This window comes from Vulpes vulpes, chromosome 1, assembly GCF_048418805.1.
Source record: "Vulpes vulpes isolate BD-2025 chromosome 1, VulVul3, whole genome shotgun sequence".
Classification (NCBI taxonomy): domain Eukaryota; kingdom Metazoa; phylum Chordata; class Mammalia; order Carnivora; family Canidae; genus Vulpes; species Vulpes vulpes.
Genome location: NC_132780.1, coordinates 96254678 through 96272446, shown reverse-complemented (window position 1 = coordinate 96272446; position 17769 = coordinate 96254678). Strand labels below are relative to the sequence as shown.

Genomic DNA, 17769 nt, shown 5'->3' with positions numbered 1-17769 from the left:
AGTGGTTTGTTGGAAAATTTTGGCATTCATTGGCACATCACCCTCAACTCTGCCTTGATATCCACATAGAGTTCTCCGTGTGTGTGTGTGTGTGTGTCTACTTCCAAATTTCCTCTTCTTATAAGGATACCAGTCATATTGGATAAGAACCCACCCTGCTCACCTTGTTTTAACTTGATTACCTCTATAAAAAGTCCATCTTCAAATAAGGTCGAATTATGAAGTAGCTGGAGTTAGGACTTCAACATATGAAATTTGAGGAGACATAATTCAACCTGTAATAGTTAATAATACCCAAATCCCCCCTTTAACAGAAAATCCTCTTTTGATACATTTGGCTTTCTTCCCTGGAAGCTACAATCTCTTTCAATGACACACATTAGCCACAAGGGAACAAATAGCATTTCAATGAGTTTGCTGAATTGGAAAATAATTTCTCAATTTTTTATTTCAGACCTCAGGCATGATCTTTTTTAAAGATTTTATTTATGAATTTATTCATGATAGACATAGAGAGAGAGGTAGAGACACAGGCAGAGACACAGGCAGAGGGAGAAGCAGGCTCCTTACAGGGAGCCCAATGTGGGACTCGATCCCAGGACCTCGGAATCACGTCCTGAGCGGAAGGCAAATGCTCAACCACTGAGCCACCCAGGAGTCCCAGGCAATTTTTTTTAAGGTAAGCAGGAAATAAAATTCCAATAGAAGTGAAATCATAGTGGTGTGCATCACCACTCTCATCTTCCGTATAGAATTCCAAACATCAAGTAAAAGATACTGAGTTACGTGTTTAATTATGTGCCAGCATGCCTAGGACTATTTTGAGCACATACCAGACCCTTGATAAATATCAGTTAATTTTCTTTAAATATATCAGTTATAAGTTCTAGGCTCAAGAAATAATGCACCTTTATTATCTACAAACCAAGCTAATTTCCTCATGGAGTATTGATTGGGTCAGAAGGAAATCCCATCTCAATGAGATTCTAATGTTTAGCACAGACATATCTTATTGAACTATACTCATCTCATCAGTCCAAGGACAGCTCTATTTAGTTCAAAAGGAAATTCCTTCTTATCTCATTCTTATCCAAACCACTCCCTCTGGCCTCAAAACTTATTGAAACAATAGACTTTATGTCAGAGTATACTCAGAGCCTAACTTATTAGCAATTAGAAAACTTATCCTTGGGGATCCCTAGGTAGCTCAGCAGTTTAGCACCTGCCTTCGGCCCAGGGCCTGAACCTGGAGTCCCAGGATTGAGTCCCACATCAGGTTCCCTGCAGGAGAAGCAGGAGCCTGCTTCTCCCTCTGCTTGTGTCTCTGCCTCTCTCCCTGTGTCTCTCACGAATAAATAAATAAAATCTTTAAGAAAAAAAAAGATTAGAAAGAAAGAAAGAAAGAAAGAAAGAAAGAAAGAAAACTTATCCTCCTTTCCCTTACGACAAACAATTTTAATATTTAAATCTTCCCAGAAAGTGAAAAGAAATGTTTTTATTTTAGTCCTCTTGTAAATTAAAGAAAGAAAAGACAAGGAAATTACATTGACATAATAAAATTCACATCCAGGCTAGACTAGACTAAAACTCCTTTGAGGGCAGGAGTCAGACCTATTGAAGTCAACTCTCCGTAGACAGTGAGCTGCTAAATGCAGGGAAGTAGTTCTTTGTTGCCATCAACATTGGAAAAGGCCTTAGCTATTCTGAGGAAAAAGGTGGGCAGTGTAAGTTCAAAAGACATATAAAATATCTGCCAAGTGGGTCAAGTGAGAAGACCCACATTCAAATTCCAGTTTTTACTTTTTCACCCATTTTTAAGCCTTGGTTTCTGCCACTATAAAATGGAGATAAAAGTTTTCAAGATTTTTGTGAAATTTAGTGATCATTTATCTCAACTGCTTAGCACATAAAAGTACTTCATATAAGGGTAGCTGTGGTATTTATTACTATTAATGTTTTGTCATTACTATTGTTTTATTCCCAACAAATTATGGAGTTTGGGACATAGTTGCTGTTCAATGAAAAGTTAGCTGTGAAAACCTGAAGCTGTCTTCCGCTTTCTATCAGATAGTATGGGCCGACTTTAAAGGATTAAACTTTAGTGTTTCACTACTAAGACATCATGGTAGATAGAATAATTCCCAGGCCCCACCCTGGGGGAATCCAGGTCCCAATGCCCAGGTCTTGTGAATATGTTACCTTACATGGCAAAAGAGTCTGAGGATACAATTCAGTTAAAGATCTTGGGATGGGAGCTTATCCCGTGGGACTCCATGTAATTCTAAGAATCCTTGATAGGAGGGAGCAAAAGGGCCAAAGTCAGAGGACAGAGACAGAAGCAGAGCAATCTTTTGCTCTCCTGGGAAGTGACCGAGCTGCAGCAGGTAAGGCTGGGGCTGCAGCCCATAGCTGATCCCGGCACAAGCCAAGCTGCGGGGAGGCTTACACCGTGGGCCTCAGTTGGCAGCCGCACCCCAGGGGCATACTTATTCTCGGTCCTTCCATTTTTATCAGATTAGATTTTAGTGGCTTGGCTTGACATTACGGGAGACTGCAGGTAACGTGGAAAGAAGAGAGATGATCTTCCAGGGCGAGAGAGTCAGACAGTTACCGAGTGGCTCAAGGGCCAGAGAGCAGCCACCAGGATGAGAGATGATGGCTGGGTGCAGAAGGTTAGAGAGCTCCACAGAGAAGAGAAGAAAATTGCCAAATTCCAGGGTGATTTGTACAGTAGGTGCTTCTTAAACGGACAGCTGCCAGGAACGTTTTGCCACCAGTTTGTTGAAAAAAAGGGAATCAGACCCAGCTAACGATTGGTACAGTAAGAGGAAAACCAAGAATATACAGTTTCCTGGAACCCAAGTGAAGAAAGTGGACAAGGGAGGATCATTCATGTCACCCGCTGGTGATTGGTCAGATAAGATGTGGGCTGAGTGGTAAACTGAGATTGTCAGCTGCTGTATTTAATAAAGTCAACCCATATTTCATGTAAGCATCTATTTAATGCCCAGACAGTGCAAAACTTACAATAACATGTAAGTTATTTTCTTTTACTTGATATTTGTGATTAGGGGTGGCAACTCACCCCCACTTGTGCCATCACTGGTAGCACCAGTCATCCCCAGCATGTTATTCAGCCCCCATGCTCAGTATGCTCCCAGTGCTATGTACTTTTGCTTTTGTTCTGAGTAATTCCACCCCCTGTACTCTTCTAGCTCATGTTTCTTCTGCCAGAAATGTCTGTACCCACTAGGTGGAGCCTAGTCATCCCTCAACCAAACTTATGTCTTCCCCGACCAAAATAGCCCTCTTTTTCTGTTTGTTTTTGACTAATCGGTTATTAACGGTAATTGTACCCTGACACTGAGCTAACATTTTTCATGTATTACCTCATTTAATCCTCAAAGCAACCCAAGGAAGGAAGGTTCTGATATTACTACCATTTTACATAAAATGCTCAGGGAAGAGAAACAATTTGTCCAAGGAGCACTAATTATTAAGCAGTAGGCTAGGTTTACAAGCCAGGTTTGGTGGCTGATTCCGGAACTGGGGATTTTAACTTCTATACCATCTTCCTCTCCTCCTTTCCCTCCCTCCCCGCTCCCTGGCCAGAGAGCAACTTGCTCCTCTCCTTGCACCTATTTGTCTGCCTGCCTGCCTGCCTGGCAATAGGATCCTTGTATCACTTGCTGTGTTGTTTGTTAGGCAGCTTTATATATGTCTCTCTCCTCATTAGACTCAGAGTCGCTTCAGAACCTACTCTTTTTCTTTTCCTCCATTGTATATTCCCTGTGTGTGCTATAGGGATGGACATACAATAGGATCGATAGCAGGTCCTTAGTGCTTATTGACATGTTTTCTCTTCTCTAGAGAAGAAAGGCCTTCTATGTAGTATTCTAGGCTTAATATTTGGTCTAATAACAATGTTTTCCAGTTGACATCTAAAAACAAATATATAAATAAGAAGTTTCCTTCTAACCCTTATTTTACCACGTAGGCTTCCAGGGTGACATCATTTAACTAGTGTTTTCTTTTTTTCAAGCTGAATAATTATGATGGAAAAAACAGCAGACAAAACAGATTTGACTGACATTTTGATGCAAGTTGATGTTATTTGTAAAGAAGTGCTCATTTTCCAAAACCCGAGGGTTCAGAGTAAGTATATGAAATAAATCAGAATTTGAAGGGAATGTTTTCCACGTTTTTTTGCTTCCCATGCAGCAGTAGATACACTCTTAAATCATTGGTTCTATATGAGGAGGGCTATGTTTAATTTAATAAAGGAAAAGTTGCTTATATACATTTTGCTTCTCAAGCAGGAGCATCTAGTCCATTATTAAAACAGCATTTTAAAAATAAAGATTTTATTTATTCATGAGAGACACCGAGAGAGAGGCAGAGACAGAGACAGAGGGAGAAGCAGACTCCCTGTGGGGAGCCCAATATGGCACTCGACCCTGGGACCCTGAGATCACGGCCTGAACCAAAGGTAGATGCTCAACCACTGAGCCACTCAGGTGCCCCTAAAACACTCAGCATTTTAATTAAAACTTCATCAGGTGTTTATAAGACGGGTCTGGATCCTGAGTCCTTTACAAAAATATAATTTATGAATCTTTGCATGCTAATATGTGAATCATATTCATTTTTAAACACCTGTTACCGTAAGAAAAAAGAAAGCAAAGAAAAGGCTATTTTGAAGTTCTATCACCAGAAACACAACCTCCCATCAGTTCTGACTGGGTCTTGTAAGCTGGACTCAGTCTGATAGATGCTTCCAACTGGCAGCCCCAACCTCCCAGAAGGCACCATGTGCCCAGCAAGCACCAGCTCAACCTGCACAAGGCCAGGTTGTGCAGGAGGCCATGCTATCCTACAAGAGTGAAAAATGCAATTAATCAACCTCAGTCACACAGACCCATCAGGAAATGTTTTATGGATAGATAAGTGTTGGCTCTAGTAGAATATTTATTCTCTGAAGGATGGTATGTCCGTTTTGAAAGTAATTTCATATATTTTTCTTCTTAAACGAATAATCAAATGTCATTTGAGATTTTCTTCATCATTTAGTATCACCAGCATGAACGTTTCTTAAATGAGCTCTGTTGCCAGGCTAGAATGGTTCTGAGGTTTATCGAAGTTGATAAGGATTTGGGCTCAGGCACTAAATGACCTTATATAAACTGATAAAATGTGAGGGTTTCTTTTTTTTTTTTTTTAAAGTTCCCCAATCAAAAAAAAAATAATAAAGTTCCCCAATCTTTCCCTGTGTACTCACTCCTTTCTGTGAATATAGATATCAATGATTGCAGATCTGAATTGCCTTGGACTTGGTAACCATTAATGTGCACAGTCACAACAGAGTAGTTGTGTGATAGTCACAACTCTGATGTATATGCAGTAACAGTAAATCCAGTTGGCGAGGACTGGGAATACTTCCCTCCCAAGAATACTTTATCTGTGCCATGTTGCCTCGATCCAGTGTGTACTTTCTAGCTGTTCACAGCTGCTTGGTTTTTTTTAATCCTTGGTTTGCAATTATATTTGAAATATATAAGGTTGCCAAATAGATGAGTTCCTTAATAGACCAGGTGCTGAAGTAATGAGTTCATCTACTTTATACTTGTACAATTATTTTCATCTGCAGCATTCCAGAGTTTGTATTATATAGTGGTAACTGGGTTCTGTAACCTGGCCTGACAACTTGTAAATCCTTTCTCACACGCTTAGCAGCTGTGTGACTTTAGGCAAGTTGCTTGACCTTTCTATGTTAGTGTTGTCTTATCTATAAAATATCTATCTATAGATCTATCTATAAAATAGCAGTAATAATAGTATCTGACCCATGGGGCTATTGTGAAGATTAAATCTATATAGTCTATAGCAGCATGCCTAGCACATACCAAGCACTCAAAAAGTGTTGGATTTTATTGACATTGTCTTTGCAAGCCTACAACCATGAATCCCAAGTGTTAAATTGAATCACCACAGGTGGTCAATATCCACGGTCCATCTGTAATTCCACTTCTTACAAAGATCTTTTCCAGATGTAATTGGCCTCCACTTCAAAATATCTGGGAACTTTGACCTACTTTTCTTTTGGTGCTTATCTTACTGGACTTCCAACCCCAGGGATTATAGGGGAAGAAAAATATCTGTAGAGGGCAAGAACTATAGTATCAATCACCATGACCTAAAGCACCAGCACTTAATCAAAAACTAATTCTGAGGGGCGCTTGGGTGGCTCAGTCAATTAAGTGGCCAACTCTTGGTTTTGGCTCAGGGTCATGACCTCCAGGTTGTAGAATCGAGCTCCATGGTGGGCTCTGTGTGCTCAGTGAGGAGTCTGCTTGTCCTTCTCCTTTCCCCCCTCCTTGCTTGTTCTCCCTATAAATAAATAAACAAAAAAATGAATAAATTTTTAAAACTAATTTTAAATTGAGAGCAGACAAGAATTTAGTATTAGGCAGCTTTTTCACTCAAAAGAAAAAACATATATGTATATATAAGGACTATCCCTGATTAAAAATGATCCTCTTCCAGAGGAAAACTTGTCCCAGGAGTGAGTAATCATGTTTCCCAGGTAAACAAAGTTTTCAAAGTGCTTTTCTAGCTCTGCAAATCAGTAGAAAAACCAACCACCCCAAAGAATGTGACGCTCAGTAATAACAGCAGGACTTTCCTCTCATGCCCAGACCTTTCTCTGGGAAGAGGAAAATCAATACCCCGCAGGGGATTTTCCAAGGTTGACTCCATTCAGTGATGTTCAGCTCTGGCAACGCATGTTGACAGCCCAGATGGAAAATGTTGACACACTTAGAAGAGCTCTCTTCCAGCTACATCAAGCTGAAGCCTGCGGAATATCTCTTTGATATAACCACTCCATTTCATACTCTTCCAATTCTCTCAAGTTCAGAAGGGAGGAGTGTGGATTTAATGTAAAACACTTACCAGTGATAAGCAGTCTATTTGGATCATCCATTATAGCTGACAGTACTTGAGCGGTTCATGGTCTATGAAAATATTCATTGACTTAAATATGTGTTATGGCTAAAGAAGAAAAGTTGCACACCAGAGGGACTATGTATTGTTTGGTTACTTCCAAAGACAAAATTCACCTTTGAGGGCAGTTTAAAAAGAAAAAGAGGAATTCACCTCAGTTAAACAGGAGGAAGTATGAGGAGAAGCATAGCTGTCTTGAGGACAGGGAGGAAGTGGTTTCCGAATCCAGTACTGTGGGTATGTCCCAAGTATTTCAATATACAAAACCCCTACCCCTACTCTCTCCCTGCTGTTCCTCTTCCCTGCTTTACCTCCTCTCAAGGACACTCCCCTTCTGACCTCCCTTAGCCTCTCCTAACTGGCTGGATTGGACTTTTCACACCACCTTGTGGCAACATCTAAAACTCTTTTTAAAAAAAGCGTGCTTTTGGTTTCTTTTGCTCAGATGTATTCCCAAAGCTTTCCCATAGCTCTTCCTTTTCTAATTAAACAAGCTTTCTTTTTTTTTTAACCATTTAAAGTAACTAAAATAAGTTTTGTTTCATACCATTAAATACTGTCTCATATGCTATTTTATGCCTTCGTAGCATTGTTGTTGAGGCTACTTCATCATCATTTGTTTTTTTGTGTTTTTACTTTTGTGCTGCTGATTAACAACCTGTATAAGATAAACTTTATTTCCATTTAAAAAAAGCACGACTCCTGTTGAACCAATGAAGCAATAATTATATGAGATAACAATAATATAACATTTTAATGCCAGGAAGGATGTGGAGACAGAATCATATTCTGGGCTTATTAGAAATGACAAATACCCACCATTTGCTTCATGTGGATAGAACTGGAGGGTATAATGCTGAGTGAAGTAAGTCAATTGGAGAAGGACAAAGATTATATGGTTTCATATGGGCAATATAAGAAATAGTGAAAGGGATTATAGGGGAAAGCAGAGAAAATGAGTGGGAAATATCAGAGAGGGTGACAGAACATGAGAGACTCCTAACTCTAGGAAACAAACAAGGGGTAGTGGAAGGGGAGGTGGGTGGGGGGATGGGGTGACTGGATGACAGGCATTGAGAGGGGCACTTGACAGGATGAGCACTGGGTGTTATACTATATGTTGGCAAATCGAACTCCAATAAAAAATATTTAAAAAAAAATATTCTGGGCTCCTGGATGCTCCGGGGATGGGGGGCATTGATCTGTACAGCTTGGGGGTGCCCGGTGGCAGGAGAGTCCCTGCTGTCCTGTGTCCTCCCCGCCTCCGCCTGTCCCAGGGGGAACGTGGGATCCTGGGCTGTGTCCCCCAGCCGCACTGGGTGAGCGCACTGCACTCCAGTGGTGGGGTGGGTGGAGCCACAGTGAGCGGCCGCACTCCACTTGAGGTTTCAGGGCTTCGTTCCTACACATCACCAGGAAGCACAAGGAAATTGGTTGCCCCTCTTTTTTCCTAAGCGAAGGCCTCCTCAAATAGATTATAGCAGTAAGAGGCCTGCCATTATTCCCCTCTCTTCCAATAAAAACTACAAAATTATTGATATCTCCCAGGCCCTCCTTTGTTCTTAAAAATTCAGTAACTTCATATATATGGTGTGTCCTATTCAAAGAATAAAGTCTCCATGTAAAAGAACTGTTGAATTTGAATGAGGCCCATTGTAGTGTTTAGATTGTTAAAATAGAAAGGATATGAACAAATAGCTAAAGGTATGGAGGTTCCATGGATAGAAAGAAATGTCATCTTCAAAGAAAATAACAGACAGAGACTTGTAGATTTAGAAAGACTTCCAGGAGGGGCGGGGCCAGATGGTGGAGGAGTAGGGACCCCTCACTTGGCCCCACCAACTTACCTAGATACTTTCAAATCATCCTGAAAACGTATGAATTCGACCTGAGATTTAAAGAGACAACAGCCAGAATGCTACAGAGAGAAGAGTTTTCGCTTCTAACAAGGTAGGAAAGTGGAAAAAAATAAAAAAGAATCAAGTGGGGGAGGGGCCCACGAGTAGCCGGGCTAAGTGGGGACTGTGAGAGGCTCCAGGACAGGAAAGCCAAGGCCTGAGAGAAGTAAGAACTTTAAAATCCGCGTCAGATTCTTCCCAGATGGAAAAGTACTTAGCAGGCAAATCGAGCAAATCACAGGAGAGGCAGTGGGGCCTCTAAGTCTCCCAGAGTCACTAACAGAGGGGGCCCCCCAGGGGACAGCACACCACGACCGCGGGGCTGAGCTCCGTAAAGGGCTGCAGCACACCCGGTGGAGCCTGGGGGAGAAGCCAGGCGGTCAGGCAGCATCTCCGCACGGAGGGGTCTGCGTCCTGCTGCCTTCGGGAGCTGCGACCCCAGGAGTGCAATTCCAGCAGCACAGGTCCTGAATCCCAGGGCGCTGGGGTACACAGCCCAGGGTTCTGTGTTCCTTGGGACAGGTGGAGGCGGGGAGGGCACAGGACAGCAGGGACTCTCCTGCCACCGGGCACCCCCAAGCTGTGCAGATCAACGACCCCTGCCCCAGGAGCATCCAGGACAGTGTCGACTGGGAGACTACAGTAGTTACTGTGGGAGCTGACTCCAGAGCAGGAGAGCTGGCCCCTGCCAGTGTTGTTGTCCTGGTGTCCCCCTGTGCCTGGGACAGAGTGCGGATGCCACGGAACAGGGGCCCACAGGATAAACAGCTCCCACTGAGCCCGGCACCCTGGACGGGGTGGGGCAGTTCCTCCAGGTACACACACCTGAGAGTCAGCACAGCAGGCCCCTCCCCCAGAAGACCACCTAGAAAGACAAGGGAAGAGCAAGTTCTTTTTTTTTTTTTTTAAGATTTATTAATTCATGATAGACATAGAGAGAGAGAGGCAGTGACACAGGCAGAGAAACAAGCAGGCTCCGTGCTGAGAGCCCGACGTGGAACCCAATCCCGGGACTCCAGGATCGCGCCCTGGGCCAAAGGCAGGCGCTAAACCGCTGAGCCACCCAGGGATCCCCGGAAGAGCAAGTTCTTGACTGAGCAGTGCCGGAAAGCTCCAGGGGAAGTCGAGGGTTTTACAGTATATAAAACCAGAGGCTACTCCTCCTTTTTTCCTCCTTCTTTTTCTTTTTTTTTTTCTTCCTTTTTCCAGTACAGCCCATTTTTTAGTGACTCTGCACTGAGCAAAATGACTAGAAAGAAGAACTCACCACAAAAGAAAGAATCAGAAACACTACTCTCTGCCACAGAGTTACAAAATTTGGATTACAATTTGATGTCAGAAAGTCAGTTCAGAAGCATAATTGTAAAGCTACTGGTGACTCTGGAAAAAAAACATAAAGGATTCAAGAGGCTTCATGACTGCAGAATTTAGATCTAATCAGGTAGAAATTAAAAATCAATTAAAAGAGATGCAATCCAAACTGGAGGTCCTAACGATGAGGGTTAATGAGGCAGAAGAAAGAGGGTGTGACACAGAAGACAAGTTGATGGCAAGGAAGGAAGCTGAGGGAAAAAGAGAAAAACAATTAAAAGATCACAAGGAAAGGTTAAGGGAAATAAATGACAGCCTCAGAAGGAAAAACCTACATTTAATTGGGGTTCCAGAGGACACGAAGAGGGACGGAGGACCAAAAAGCATATTTGAACAAATCGTAGCTGAGAACTTCCCTAATTTGGGGAGGGAAACAGGCACTCAGATACAGGAGATAGAGATGTCCCCCCATAAAATCAATATAAACCATTCACACCTTGACATTTAATAGTGAAACTTGCAAATTCCAAAGATAAAACAAAATCCTTAAAGCAAGAGACGAGAGATTCCTAACTTATATGGGGAGAAATATTAGATTAACAGCAGACCTCTCCACAGACACCTGGCAGGCCAGAAAGGGCTGGAAAGATATATTCAGGGGCCTAAACAGGAAGAACATGCAGCCAAGAATACTCTATCCAGCAAGGCTCTCATTCAGAATAGGAGGAGAGATAAAGAGCTTTCAGGATAGGCAGAAACGGAAAGAATATGTGACCACCAAACCAGCTCTGCAAGAAATATTAAGGGGGACCCTGTAAAAGAAGAGGAAGCCCAAAGAAATAATCCATAAAACTGGGACTAAATAGGTATTATGACACTAAATTCGTGTTTTTCAATAGTAACTCTGAACATGAATGAGCTAAATGATCCCATCAAAAGAAAAAGGGCTTCAGACTGGATAAAAAAGCAAGACCCATCTATTAGCTGTCAACAAGAGACTCATTTGAGACCTAAAGACACCTCCAGCATGAAAACAAAGGGTGGAGAACCATTTACCATTCAAATGGTCCTCAAAAGAAAGCTGGGTAGCAATCCTCATATCAGATAAATTAAAGTTTATCCCAAAGACTATAGTAGGAAATGAAGAGGGAAACTATATCATACTTAAAGGATCTATCCAAAGAGGACCTAACAATCATGAATATTTATGCCCCTAATGTGGGAACTGCCAAGTATATCAATCAATTAATAACCAAAGCAAAGACATAGATAATAATACACTAACAGTGGGCAACTTCAACATGGCACTTTCTGCAAATGACAGATATTCTAGGCACAACATCTCAAAAAAAAAAAAAAAACAAAACAAAACAAGTGCTTTAAATGATACACTGGACCAGATGGATTTCAGTGATTTTTAGAACTTTCCATCTGAACACAACATTCTTCTCAAGTGCACATGGAACTTTCTCCAGAATAGATCACATACTGGGTCACAAATCAAGTCTCAACTGATACCAAAAGATTAGGATTGTCCCCTGCATATTTTCAGACCACAATGCTTTGGAACTTGAACTCAATCACAAGAAGAAATCTGGAAGAACCTCAAACAGGTGGAGGTTAAAGAGCATCCTGCTAAAAGATGAAAGGGTCAACCGGGAAATTAGAGAAGAATTAAAAAGATTAAGGGAAACCAAAGAAAATGAAGATATAACCATTCAGAATTTTTGGGATACAGTAAAAGCAGTCCTAAGAGGGAAATACATCAAAATACAACCATCCCTCAAAAAAAAAAAAAAAAAAAACTGAAAAAAACTCAAATACACAAGCTACCCTTGCACCTAAAGGAACTGGAGGAAGAACAGCAAATAAAGCCTACACCAAACAGAAGAAGAAAGTTAATAAAGATTCGAGCAGAACTCAATGAAATAGAGACCAGAACAGTAGAAGAGATCAACAAAACCAGGAGTAGGTTGTTTGAAAGAATTCATAAGATAGATAAATCATTAGCCAGTCTTATTAAAAACAAAAGAGAAAGACTAATAAAATCATGAATGAAAAAGGAGAGATGACCACCAATATCAAGGAAATACAAATGATTTTAAAAACGTATTATGAGCAGCTATACACCAACAATTTAGGCAATCTAGAAAAAATGGATGCATTTCTGGAAAACCACAAACTACCAAAACTGGAACAGGAAGAAAATAAAACCTGAACAGGCCAATAACCAGGGAAAATTGAAGCAGTCATCAAACACCTCCCAAGACACAAATGTCCAGGGCCAGAGATGGCTTCCCAGGGGAATTCTATCAAACGTTTAAAGAAGAAACAATACCTATTTTACTAAAGCTCTTCCAAAAGATAGAAAGGAGTAGAGTACTTCCAAACTCATTTTATTAGGCCAGCATCACCTTAATTCCAAAACCAGACAAAGCACCCCAAAAAGGACCAATATCCCTGATGAGCACAGATGGAAATATTCTCAACAAGACACTAGACAAAGGATCCAACAATACATTAAGAAGATTATTCACCATGACCACGTGGGATTTATCCCTGGGATGCAAGGCTAGTTCAACACTCATAAAGCAATCAACGTGCTAGATCATATCAACAAGAGAAAATACACGAAACATATGATCCTCTCAATAGATGCAGAGAAAGCATTTGACAAAATACGGCATCCATTCCTGATCAAAACTCTTCAGAGTGTAGGGATAGAGGGAACATTCCCCAGCATCTTAAAAGCCATCTATGAAAAGCCCACAGCAAATATCATTCTCAGCGGAAACGCTGAAAGCCATTCACCTAAGATCAGGACATGACAGGGGTGTCCACTCTCACCATTGCTATTCAACATAGTACTGGAAGTCCTAGCCTCAGCAATCAGACAACAAAAAGACATTAAAGGCATTCAAATTGGCAAAGAAGAAGTCAAACTCTCCCTCTTCGCCGATGACATGATACTCCACATAGAAAACCCAAAAGCCTCCACCCCAAGTTTGCTAGAACTCATACTCACACTATTCAGCAGTGTGGCAGGATACAAAATCAATGCCCAGAAATCAGTGGCATATCTATACACTAACAATGAGACTGTAGAAGGAGAAATTAAGGAATCAATCCCATTTACATCTGCACCCAAAAGCATAAGAGACTAGGAATAAATCTAACCAAAGAGGTAAAGAATCTATACCCTAAAAACTACAGAACACTTCTGAAAGAAATTGAGAAAGACACAAAGAGATGAAAAAATATTCCATGCTCATGGATTGGAAGAATTAATATTGTGAAAATGTCAATGCTACCCAGGGCAATGTACACATTTAATGCAATCCCTATAAAAATACCATGGACTTTCCTCAGAGAGTTGGAACAAATCATCTTCAGATTTATGTGGAACCAGAAAAGACCCCGAATAGCCAGGGGAATATTGAAAAAGAAAACCATATCTGGGAGCATCACTATGCCAGATTTCAAGTTGTACTACAAAGCTGTGATCATCAAGACAGTGTGGTACTGGCACAAAAACAGACACATAGATCAATGGAACAGAAGTGAGAACCCAGAAACGGGCCCTCAACTCTATGGTCAACTAATACTTGACAAAGTAGGAAAGACCATCCATTGGAAAAAGGACAGTCTCTTCCATAAGTGGTGCGGGGAAAACTGGACATCCACATGCAGAAGAATGAAACTAGACCGTTATCTTACACCATACACAAAGATAAACTCAAAATGGATGAAAGATCTAAATGTGAGGCAAGATTCCATCAAAATCCTAGAGGAGAACACAGGCAACACCCTTTTTGAACTCGGCCACAGTAACTTTTTGCAAGATACATCCTCGAAGGCAAAAGAAACAAAAGCAAAAATGAACTATTGGGACTTCATCAAGATAAGAAGCTTTTGCACAGCAAAGGATACAGTCAGCAAAACTAAAAGACAACCTACAGGATGGGAGAAGATATTTGCAAATGACCTATCAGATAAAGGGCTAGTTTCCAAGATCTATAAAAAACTTATTAAACTCAACACCAAAGAAACAAACAATCCGATCATGAAATGGGCAAAAGATATGAAAAGAAATTTCACCAAAGAAGACATAGACATGGCCAACGAGCACATGAGAAAATGCTCCGCATCACTTGCCATCAGGGAAATACAAATCAAAACCACAATGAGATACCACCTCACACCAGTGAGAATGGGGAAAATTAGCAAGGCAGGAAACCGAAAATGTTGGAGAGGATGTGGAGAAAGGGGAACCCTCTTGCAGTTTGGTCGGAATGTGAACTGGTGCAGCCACTCTGGAAAACTGTGTGGAGGTTCCTCAAAGAGTTATAAATAGACCTGCCCTACGACCCAGCAATTGCACTGCTGGGGATTTACCCCAAAGATACAGATGCAGTGAAAGACCAAGATACCTGCACCCCAATGTTTATAGCAGCAATGTCCACAAGAGCCAAACTCTGGAAGGAGCCTCGGTGTCCATTGAAAGATGATGGATAAAGAAGATGTGGTCCACATATACAATGGAATATTACTCAGTCATTATAAATGACAAACACCCAGCATTTGCTTCAACGTGGATAGAACTGGAGGGTATTATGCTGAGTAAAATAAGTCATTCAGAGAAGACAAGCATTATATGGTTTCATTCATTCAGGGAATATAAAAAAATAGTGAAAGGTAATAAAGGGGAAAGGAGAGAAAATGAGTGGGAAATATCAGTGAGTGTGACAAAACACCTAGTTTTTGAGAGACACCTAACTCTGGGAAGCAAACAAGGGGTGGTGGAAAGGAGGTGGGCAGGGGGTTGGGGTGAGTGGGTGACAGGCACTGAAGGGGGCACTTGTTGGAATGAGCACTGGATGTTATGCTATATACTGGCAAATCGAACTCCAATAAAAAATATACCCAAAAAACAAAACAAAAAACCAAGCTCAATGTCTTGAGTGCAATATATGTACCACCAATGCTTCTAAATGAATTTTATCCATTCATTAGAATGGATAAGTAAAACTGCATGACCCGCTCAACAATCTGATTCTGAAGCTAAATTCAACCATATTTCTTTTCTCGTCCAATTCTGTCTCTATGTTCACTATTGTACTTGAAAGATACTTGAACTCTAGTTTCTAGTGGACTTTAGTTATTTCCCCTACTTAGACTGTTTTTTCTATTACTGTTTAACAAATTACCACAAATTTAGCAGCTTTTAAAAACAACCATCTATTATCTCATTATTCTGTAGGTCAAAAGCCCTAGTGAGCTCAATTGTCTCACAAGGCTGAAAATCAAGCTAATAACTGGGCTGGCTCTTTTTAGAAGTTCTGGGGGAGATTCTCTATCCAAATTATTTTTTTTAAGATTTTATTTATTTATTCATGAGAGGCACACAATGAGAGAGAGGTAGAGACACAGGCAGAGGAAGAAGCAGGCTCCATGCAGGGAGCCCGACATGAAACTCAATCCTGGGGCTCCAGGATCATGTTCTGGGCCAAAGGCAGGGGCTAAACCACTGAGCCACCCTCTCCATCCAAATTAATTCAACTTGTTAGCTGAATTCAATTTCATACAGCTGGTGTACAAAAGTCACCATCTTATTGGCTCAGAGCTGGGAGTCACTTCTAGCTTCTAGAGTCAGTCCTTAGCTCCACTCTCTCCATCTTCAACCAGCAATGGCCAGTCCTTCTTATGGGTGAGGAGAGTACTTCTCATGCTTTAAGTCATTCTGACTTCCTTTTTTTGCTTCCTGCCAGAGAAAACTCTCTGCTTTGAATGGGTTCGTGTGACTAGATTAGAACCACCTGGAAAAACTCCCCTTTGTCATATAACATAAAATAATCAGAGGAATAATATCAGGGGCTGAGGCTCATGGAGGCTATCTTGAAATTCTGCTTATCACACCCCCCACAGTTTCTTATATCCATTGAATATCAAGTGTTATGAGTGCTCACATTCACACCATTGCATTACTACTGCATACTAATTAAGGAAGTGGATTAGTGTATATACCAGTAAGTGTTAGGACCTACAGAGTACATATCCCACCTAGGCAATAGACCAGTGTTAGGTTTCCATAAAAGCCTAAACATCTAGATTTGAAAAAAAGAAAAGTATCTCTATTTTAACTATATCTATACATTTTTTTAAAAAAATCTGTGCAGATCAAAACAAACATTTCTGCTGGCTACATCTAACTCTGGGTTACCAGTTTATAATATAGACTCTGCATAGATTTTAGCTCTTTTCAAAACAGGCATTGTGTCTATATATCTCCAGGATCAGGAATTGCTCTGATACCTATTAGGCCCCAAATTATTGTGTATTCAATGAGTTAATGATAACACTGAATTTTTAGTTAAAATAGGGTAATAGTATATGTAATTTGCCTATTTCACAGAAATATAATGAGAATCAGATATTTTTCATCTCCTTAGATAACAGTCCCTGCACCTGATTTGTGACCACAAGGAAGGGTGTATTTCAATACTTGAGAAATAATTGTGTGTTCTAGGAGCAATGACATTCACAATATATTAAAGAAAACGTTTCCACCATTGAAGCTGAGATTGCTTAAGAGAATGAATCAGGTCTTCGACAATATTTATATCCAATTCATTTAGAGCTTGCCTGGAAATATTTATTCTGTGCACAAAGCTATACTGTAAACGTCCACAACTACCTGAACTATCCCGTTGAATACTTTACAGTTGGGCTCTTACTCTACCCAAAGCCCAGATTTTCGAGTACATTACCAGTCTCTGATACCCCAACAGATTCTTGTATAACTCCTTACTAGTGTAATAGTCTCACTTCTTTGCTTAGCACCAACTTCAAAGTCTTATCAAAAATTTAAATGTTGCGTATTTTCAAAAAAATAAAAGGGCACAAACTAGTGGGCTGGTATTGAGGGAGGGAGGATTGAGAGCATGATGACGTTACTGGATTACTGAATGGTACCTCAGTCAATGACACAAATAGAAGGTCCATCAACAAAACAATGTGCAATAGATTTTGAACTTCTGGAATGACTACCGTGCTTCATTTCCATGAACCCTCAGAACCTATTTGTTTCCAATGGGGGAAAAATACATTTTTGAGCTCAGAAGCTATCAACAAAGAAAATTAGGAGAACTGCCAATTCTAGGCAGTTTCTACTGTACAAAGATAAATGGCATCCACTAGATTAGTCTGAAGATAAATTTGGACATTTTGAGCTAGAGTGTTGTCATAATGTCATACTTACTATCAAAATTAAAGAATACAAATTTAATAAAATATTTTGTTAAAAGATCGCTCTTGGGGGGCACCTGGGTGGCTCAATAGGTTAAGCAACTGACTCTTGATTTTGGCTCAGGTCATGATCTCAGATTCCTGGAACGGAGCCCTATGTTGGGTTCCATGCTCAGCACGAAGGATTAAGGATTCCTTCTTCCCTCTGCCCCTCCCTTGCACACATGCATGTGCATGCTCTCCTCTCTCTCAAATAAATAAATACATCTTTAAAAAAAAATCTCTCTGGGTTCATGATTAAAATATATGGCTG

The 17769-nt window shown here is 40.7% G+C and overlaps 1 protein-coding gene across 1 annotated transcript in view; it reads right to left on the bottom strand.

The window, feature by feature from the left end:
• Positions 1 to 6193: 6193 nt before the first annotated feature.
• The window catches only part of MOXD1 (monooxygenase DBH like 1), a 152884-nt gene continuing 141308 nt past the window's right edge, over positions 6194 to 17769 (bottom strand). The window contains exon 11 of the mRNA XM_072720989.1: positions 6194 to 6387. Within this exon, the coding sequence (XP_072577090.1) occupies positions 6246 to 6387 (142 nt within the window). The 3' untranslated portion in view covers positions 6194 to 6245. The remainder of the gene's footprint in view (positions 6388 to 17769) is intronic.